At 47.9% G+C, this 9010-nt stretch overlaps 1 protein-coding gene across 2 annotated transcripts; it reads right to left on the bottom strand.

Moving 5' to 3' along the window:
- Positions 1-90: 90 nt before the first annotated feature.
- Positions 91-6766, bottom strand: nup50 (nucleoporin 50). 2 transcript variants are annotated; one of them, XM_047022564.1, is made up of 8 exons: positions 6614-6766; positions 5578-5660; positions 5231-5314; positions 4872-5070; positions 3510-4223; positions 2851-2935; positions 2306-2424; positions 91-1626 (listed from the first exon to the last, which is right to left on the bottom strand). In XM_047022564.1, the coding sequence occupies exons 2-8, from the start codon at positions 5644-5646 to the stop codon at positions 1427-1429; spliced, it is 1470 nt and encodes a 489-aa protein (XP_046878520.1). In that variant the 5' UTR covers positions 5647-5660; positions 6614-6766; the 3' UTR covers positions 91-1426. The 2 variants fall into 2 exon arrangements, with proteins under 2 accessions (XP_046878520.1, XP_046878519.1); XM_047022563.1 differs by lacking the exon at positions 6614-6766 and adding an exon at positions 5950-6483.
- Between the last annotated feature and the right edge of the window lie 2244 nt (positions 6767-9010).

Below are 9010 nucleotides of genomic sequence, written 5' to 3'. Positions count from 1 at the left end.
TTGATGTTAACTTGGACTTAAGTCAGTGTACAGTGAGGGACAAAGACTCGCTCAAGGACTCCCTCTGGTGGCCTTTTGAGGTCTTGCAAACATTTTTCAAAATGATTTTATTCAACACTACTGGCACTCCCAGTGACCAGCCTAGACGCACATTTGCTGTATGAATTTATTCCCCGAATCAAACGACTACAAATGTATTAGGCGCCGATGATTGCATGCCTCATCGTTTCTAAGGCGATACAAAGGACACTTGGAAAAAAAGAACAGTAATCATATATCTATATATATATATGTGACACTTGCGTTCAGACACACAAACTGCCACGTAGGAAACAGCCTTGTGATAAACATACTTCCCTTGCACACCGTCTGTGGGGTTCTGCAGTGCTGTGAGGAGGAGCGTACATATATAAACCATTCTGGGGAGGGGGGGGGGGCTGGAAGGGGGTTCGTTCACTTCCTCTAGACTACGGGTACACATCCAGGACTCCCATTAGGGCACACAGTTTGGTTTCAACAATAAATAGTTACAGAGCAAAAACGTCTCAACACATTCAGTACACACGGGGAGTATAAACAGGAGACTCTTAGTCTACTGTTGTTCCAAAGTCACTCAAGTTGTTGAACCTAAATGAGTGGATGATTAGTATACTGCTTCCACATTGATTTAGTTATTGTACTTGGATGAAGGGGTTTGTCGCCAAAACAAGGTGAAAAGCTGTTTTAACTCTCGTCAACACGGCGCATTACTGTATTTGTCTTGTTTCCTTCAGGAGAATCAGACATGGCCAGTATAAAAACATTCATGCTGAACACACGATGACACATACTTGCAAAATCTCCCCCTTGACAATACTAATCCAAAACAGCACGCAAAGAACCAAAACATCCAAAAACCATTTTGTTCAGCTCGTCTCCCATCTAACTAGCAACAGCAGCAGAACACAAACTGTCTGGAATGTTCCCGAGCCCAGAACAGTGAATGTGTTTTCCAAAACTGTATTTTCTGTGACCGGAATCACGTTTTAATTTTTTTCTTTTACTTAAAATACGCGTCACACAACTCCTCGTATTGAAGCAGGACCCACTTCACAGTATGATGAATAAAAAAAAAGACAAAAAAAAACTCACTTACAAACTGAATTTGTTCTGTACATCCATGCACATAAAACTGTTGATTTCCATGGGCGTGTGTGTGTGTAAGTCTAGTACAAGTGTGTGTGAAGATAAAACCGCCATGAGTACAAATATGAGGCCTCACCGGCCGTGCCCTGGCCACAGGATTTTGGGGGCAGAAAGGGGGGACAGGAGGAGAGAGGAAGAGGCTGAAACACCATGGCCTGGGTGGTGGAGATGGTGGGGGCTCGGGGATGATGAAGTCCTGGGGGCGGGGTGGGGGCAGGTGGGGCAGGGCAGGCGGGGCGGCTCAGGCCTTCTTCTCCTGGAGGATTTGGAGCAGTTCGTCTGCGTCCTCTGTGGTCTTCACTCTGATGAGCATGGGCACGGGGCTGCTGGCGTTCTTGTCGTCCACGGGCGGGTTGGGCACGCACACCACCATCACGTTGTTCTTCCCCATTCTGGAGCAGGGCATGGAGGCCTGCACCATGATATTCAGCAGGATGTTTCCTGTTGACAAGCGGGAGGGGGGGGGGGGGGGGGGGGGGGGGGGGGGGGGGGGGGGAATAAACAAGCTGTAATCGAGGGATCCCTCAGGCACAAACACAAATCAAGCAAATCAAATCGACAACAAACTCACGGTGTCAACACAACCAAGACATAATGTCGGCTTCGCAATTCCATTCCGCACCGTATGGGAATGACACTGCATATAATGTGTTTCCCGGTAATACCAACTCGGGCCACTAGGTGGACACGAGGCCAGGCTGCTCAGTAACGCAGTCACGTTTCAGCTGCAGCAAGCCCACAGGAGAACAAGGACTCTCCTGGGCCAGCCTCGGGGCTGTTCACCAGCAGCCAGCAGGAGAGAGCCCAGCCCAGGCTGCTCCCATTTGTTCAAGGGGACGACGACACACAACGCAAATCTACCGTTTCGCCTACCGAAGTTTCCCATCACATACACACACACACACACGTGTGTGTCAATATTTGCCAATTAGAATCGAAAACCTTCTGCCCAGTTTAAGTCTACATGTTATTGTCTAGCAGCCGGCTGAGGCTGGAGCGCGTGGGGGGGAGGGGGGGGGGGGGGGGTGGTAGCCTGCTAGCTTGGTAGCCTGCTAGCTCGGTACATTTAGTCTTTCATCTTTTTATTTTTAGGTAGCCTTTTTTCCCCCGGTAGCCTTACCCAGGTTGGTGTCGGCTCGCACCAGTAGCTGGGTCTTGCCCTCGGACGCCTGTTTGAGGTGCAGCGTGCCCACGCCCTTCTCCTTGAACTCGGTCTCCTTCTTGTAGAACAGTTTGCACCTGACGGGGGAAACAGGGCAACATGTCAGCCGACCTCCTGGAACGATGGCCATTCATTTCACGGTTAGGGGGGGTCATTCAGTCACTGCCCTGTTAGGTTTTATCGTTTTATAGTGATGTCGTCAAAGATTACTCAAAGAACAAATAGCAGATTATTTTTTTGCCCTTCAACAGCATTGGTAATTTGAAGTGCAATACTATCACAATAATGGTGGAATGTACACGTTTTGGCTGCATTTAACAGAGTTACATTTGGTTCAAACGGTGACAGTGTTTTAGGACTGTACTGTGCTGCAGAGTCACGCTGCATTTCCGTAACGTGCACAGAAAAGGGGACGCAAGACTGACAGCTCGACCCCTGCGACTGATTGGGCGAGTCAGGACATCCCAACAGGAAGTGAAGCGTTCTCGGGCGCTGGAACCTACTTTTTGGAATAGAAGGCGTCCTTCTCTTTGATCTCGCGGACTTCGGGCTTGGGCGGCTCGTCGGACTCCTCGTCCGCGTTGTCTTCTAGAAGGATCAGGAGGGGGCCGGGGGTTACACGACACGACACAGCAGGACAGGGAGACAGACCTCAAGGTACCCCTTCACCTTCCCCCACTAGGACTTCAACTGGTATCATCTGGATATTGACCCCATTACATTCTTGTTTTTCTATGCATTAATTCAGCTTAAAAAAATAAATACAAATGCTATCATCCAACAATCTTATCCAATTTAATCTGCCCTTTTCCAATGTACTAATGCACGTAAAACTGTAGCATGAGCCCATGTCATAGATTCAAATGTGGGCACTGGGAAGATGATGGTTCTATAAGTCGTTGCATTAATATGGAACATGTTTCACATTTCAAGCATGAGCCACATTTCTTGATCCTGCATCAAATTAAGGACAATTTTAAATCAGTACGTATTCACGAAGGGGGGCACTTCAAGCCCTAACAGCCAAAACATCAAGAGGTTGTTTTAAGAGAACTAAACACTCAAACTCCTGATTCTAAAGTCAATGTCTAGTCAATGAGAAAAGACTGCTTTAGTGCACGATACATATTTCCATATAAAAGAGAATGTCTCAATACGGTACCTGTAGGTTGGACGGGTTCAACCTTTGCCCCGCTGAAGGAGAAGGGGGCAGAGGCAGCCAGGCTGCTGGAAGCCCCAAACAGGGAGCCCGGGCTGGAGGAGGTGGTGGAGGAGAAGGAGAAGCTGGGGGGAGCCCCGCCGGACCCCAAGGACCCCAGCACCGAGCTGTCCACCTTCTGCCCGAAGTTAAACGTGATGCCGGCGGGGACGGGGGCGGTGGAGCTCTTCTCCGGGGGGGCGGTGGCGCTCTCCGGCTTGTCCTTGCCAAAGGAGAACAAAGCTTGGGCCGGCGTGGAGGCTAGCGGGCTGCCGGAGGAGGAGGGGAAGGCGCCGGCTGGCAGGAGCCCCCCCTGCTTCTCCCCTGGCGCCTTGCTCTCTGAGCCTCCGTCCGTCGCTGCTGCTGCGGCGGCCGCCCCTGCTCCTCCTCCACCTCCCCCGTATTTCTTCTCGATGCTGGCCAGGTGCCGCTCATAGTCCCGGAAGATGGGGTTGAGGTCGCACAAGGGGTTGTCGTTCACGTGCTTGGTGATCCAGTCCCGCACGGAGCAGTTGAGCGCTGTGAGCTGCCGGCTGTACTCCTTGTTGCTGCTGCTGCGGCTGCTGCTGCTGGAGCCTGAGCTCTGAGCCAAGCTGGGGGCGGAGCCGTTGGTCTGCTTGCCTGTGATGTCACCCGATGCAGGCTTGGTGGAGGCGGGGCCGTTGAATGTTAATAAACCTGAGATGGAGAAAAGGGGGGAAGAGACGGGCGGGGGGGGTGAGTCCCACATCCCACAGATCTAGAAATACCTCTGAGGTGCCCTGTGTTTGAATAGGAGATGGAGGAGGAGGAGGGGAGCTAGCCGGGCTGTGTCTGCCTAGGCAAGCGTGACAGCACCCCTCCCCCCACCGAGAGGCGAGCGGCGGTCCCCCGACTGAGTGGAACACTGCAGCCCTGCCATTCTGCCCTGAAGCACTGAGCGGAGGAGAAAGAACGGGGAGCTGCACAAAGACACGCAGTCGCACACGTACACACACATACAGCACCCTGCTGATTCAGCTCCATTAGCCTCAAATGTCAAACCCCAGTCCACAACAATGGAAGAATTTTCAACTCAATTACATATTAACAGTGGACCAGTGGTGGCTGACATTTCACAGAATGTTCATTTTATGAGAGTACAATACCTTCCGAGTGCGATATGCTGTTATATAAATAATAATAATAATATGGGATAGACTAGTTCATAATACAGAAATCAGGCATAGTCCAGAAGTACCATTTTAAATAAATAAGTAAATAAATAGCCTTAAATATATGTTTGAGAATGTTCCCATTTGGCGACACTAAAGCCGTGCTGTTTCAGCTCCCAGGCCGGACCCTCACCAGGTGTGGCCGTGCCGGCAGCAGGCGGGGCAAAGCCCCCGAAGCCGGGAGCAGCACTGTTCCCGTTAGTCAGGCCGCTGAGGCCCTTGAACCCGGCGCCGTTCCCGAAACCGGAAAACCCCGTGGTCCCACCTCCGGCTGCGGACGTCGGGGCCAGGGAGAACCCTTTGAACCCTTTGAAGGATCCCCCGCCGTCACCCTGGGAACAAACAGGAAGCGCGTGACTAATGCACACGGTGGGGGGGAGGGGGGGCAGGGTGTTGAGCGGAGGTCAAGGCGTGCGCTCCTCTCTGGAGGGTTTGTGTGCCGCGAGGTTCGCCCTCTGCCAGCATGCGTGTGGGCGCTTCCCGGGGCGTTACCTCTGTGCCGGCAGTTCGACGCTTGGCCTTCTTGATCGGCCTGTTCTTCAGCACGTCCTCGCTCGCCACCGAGAAAGTCCCCGCCTGATGGATGAAAGTCACCGTTAGCTACGCATCCTTTACAAACCTGTTCGGGTTTTTTTCTCTCCCGTGGACGCAATCACTTATAATCAGTTTATCACAGTGACCTCATCCTAGCCTTAGCCATCCTAGCCTGAGCCATCCTAGCCTTGAGCATAGCCAAACAATGATGACAAATTAAATGTGTTTGTCCACAGGTCGGGACAGAAGTCGTCGTGGCAACCACACGTTTCATGACCGGGATCTCTACAACTTAGTGGTCGCACCTCTTCCCCCTCATCTTCCTGATCCCAGTTCCTGTCCGTGAGCTCCTTGTCAGCGATCCTCTTTGCCATTACAACTACGGTCTCTGCAAATAAAATACAACAAATTAGCAACATCAACTTTTCAAAAATAACAAGACTGCGTGTATTGTTTGTTGACAAATCACACTAATGCTAGCTTAGTTGTACACTAGGCACTAACCTGTTGAACAAAAAGAAAGGTCTGACATAGGCCTATGTCTACCTATCGTTTGTGTAATTGAGATTAGATTAGAATAAGATTTGAAACCTCGCATAGAGCAAATGACCAAGACTCAAGGCATAGTTATCACTAACTATGATACTCAACAGATAGTAATACATAACACTACTTACGCTGCATAGCGGATCAAAAGCCCAGCTATCTTAAGTTAAGGCGCCTGCCCTCTAGAAAGGACCACTAAAGTAGCCGGGCACCAGTGGGTTAGAGGTGCACCTGTCCGGGTAACGTGTGGTCAGTTTGTTCCTAGCCGGCTAGCTAGCATGTTACCTATTTCAATTAGGTAGAAGACTCTACATTGTTAGGGATCGCGTAAAAATGAAAGCTAACAGGGAAAATATAAGATGGTGGTGCTGCACTAGCTCGCTAAACTTGTCTTATTACTAGCCAATTACCGTACTAGTTGGCTACGCTACACTCAACCGAAACCGTAGAATCCACTAGCTAGTTAGCAAACACACGATGACTTGCCCAGTGAAGCTAGCGAAGCCAAGGTAGACAGTCATGAGACCACGTCCAGAATGATCTGCCAAACCTAAATGCAGTGTAACTTTACACCACGACCATATGATCAGGACGTACTGACTCCACTAAGCTAACTGCATGGTTACCTAGCTAGCATGCTAGCTAACCTACCCAACGCCAGCTAATTAACACACCATCGACTTGAATGGAAATTCAGCTTTTCGAGCTAAGCTAGTAGGCTAGCTAATGTTCGCTAGCGTCGCACCGTCAAGCAGTTTACTAATACACATTGTCATTTTATATACACAGACATACCTTTTCTTGAATTACGTGTTCGATGAGTACCCCTTTACTGTTAAATGATTCGGAACGTTCGCAAACTTTGAACAAAAGCCGGCTTAGGCGTCAGTTTGGTCAATTTTAAATGGGCTCACTCACACCGCCATTTTACAAAACGGGATATCCGCGCGCCTCTGATGCCAGTGGCCACTGCGCACGAGTGAAAACACTATAGCCATGGGAGTTGTAGTATAGTTGCAGTTCTGTAACGATAAAATAATTGACCATATTACGAACTACAGCATGGTAGGATAACTCCTTTATCCAAAGCGATGTAGCCTACAAATAGGGAATGTAGGGTTAGTAATTAGTGTAGAACGTGTTGGATTACAGTATTTCGATGGTCAGAATCAAGGAAGTCTGTTGCCTATTTAGAAGCTTTGAGTTTAGTCTTGCTGAATCAATAGCCTACATAGGCTACTATATGTACACATTATGTAGAGTGTAGTCTTGCTGAATCAATAGCCTATACAGTGCACATGAGTAAATGTACAAATACACAATAAGCTTCAGGGTCAAGTAGATGTAATGTTTGGGTTAGCATAAAATGGTAGAGTTATTGCATACACACAGACCATCCTTTCTGCTTTCACTCTGGGATTTGTGAGCCAATCCATTACAGCTCGAGCTAGGTTTCAATGCTGCAATAAATCGGGATGCAAAGACTCCGGGGATCGAGAGTAAAATGGTGCAGAGTTGGGGAGCAGATGGCTGGTCTCCAAGCTCTCAGGATCCTACACTAGCTTGCCAAAAAGGAACAGGTGCTAGAGAAAGTAGGAAGTGAGCTGGGGGCCCTAGCGGCAGCAGGAGACCCTTGACCAGCTGGCGCAGAGAAAATGGGGAACCTTGGCACGACAAAAAAAGGGAAACCGGTCTAACACAGGAGAATATGTCTTGAGAAATTGACACTAAAAGGTTGACTGTGCTCTAAAATACCTCAAAGTACAAATAAACGTGTGCATCATATAGGGTATTACCATGGGGCCATTCCTACCGATTTATCGTTCCTCCCTCCACAAAATGTTGCTGTCGGACGGTTTCAGAGAAGACTATATAGGTAAGGGCGTCCATCGGGCTTATTCTATCCCTGGAGGAAGAGGGCCATCATTGAGCTGCTAACAAAAGGGGGCCCCTTTGCCCGCTGTGTGGAGAAGATTACTGTGGGCTGATGAGATGGGGGGTGGACGGAGGGGGGCGGGGGCTCCGCGCTCTATGGGTGTGGGGGTCATCTCACTCGGCAGGCTCTGAGCTGTTAACAACCAATCTGCAAGGTGAAAGCCCGCTGAGGCTCCCCTCTGCAGGACTGAACAGATCAATATGATTTGAGATTTCCCCTAGAATTAGACTTCAGAGGTGCTGCAGAATCAAAGCCTGATGTCCCACAAGCGGGCAAAGAAGTCATTGATCATCTCCCAGTGAGGGGATGTTGAACATAAGTGATTATTGAAAATGTTAGTAGTTCTAATTCTAGCATGAGTTAAGTCAGACACTGAGAACATTGCATTTTCAGCCATTCCATGTACAGAGATGGGGGTACATGCGGTTCATTTAAATGGTTTTAGACTTTTACATCTTTATTCTTCCTTGATTATGTTCTTGATTAAATCTCAAGGCCCTTATTATCATTTTTGCATGCATTTCTAATTGCAGGTCTGTTCACAAGACATATTTAAATGTCAATCAAGCACTAAAGATCAGTGAAGCAGTAATTATACTCAATTAGTTAACTGTCACATTAGAAGCAGCAATTAGTCTAGAGACAAATTAAAAGCAAATATAATTGGATGTTAATGGAACCATTTTTGTGTTATCTGTCCGTGTACACTTTAGTGTAATTGTATTGGAGAATAGGTGATGTGAAACAGGCACCAATGTTCAGGTTAACATTCAAATCCAATGGACTAATGGAACAAAATGTAAAATTGAAGAATACATCATCAAGAAAGAAGAACACATCTTAGCTAACTTGTGGGCAGTTCAGTAAAAAATGTTGGCTAATTTGAATTTGTTTAAAATGTTATTGTATGGTAGAAATATTTCATGTAAAAAATTACAATTTGTAGCAGAGAGACTTGTAATGCTCAACTCTATTTGGAATGCAATCAGCTTAATGCCTTCTAGTGGCTGGTAGGGGTACTAAGGAAAGGAAACATTGATCTACATTATACTCCACTTGGTTTGAAAAAGAAACATTGGCTTGATACCTTTCTCTCAGTTGGCATTTGGGCGGTTGCCATATTAAATGTGTGTATTGATTTTCTGCTGAATACCAACAACATAACAATGAAATATGTTAAAGAAATACATTATTGTACGTTTACAAAATCCACACATCAACTGACTACACCTACTTTGTGACCCTCCTCTCAAATA

Source organism: Hypomesus transpacificus, chromosome 7 (assembly GCF_021917145.1).
Source record: "Hypomesus transpacificus isolate Combined female chromosome 7, fHypTra1, whole genome shotgun sequence".
Taxonomy (NCBI): domain Eukaryota; kingdom Metazoa; phylum Chordata; class Actinopteri; order Osmeriformes; family Osmeridae; genus Hypomesus; species Hypomesus transpacificus.
This window is presented reverse-complemented; position numbering and strand designations above follow the sequence as displayed.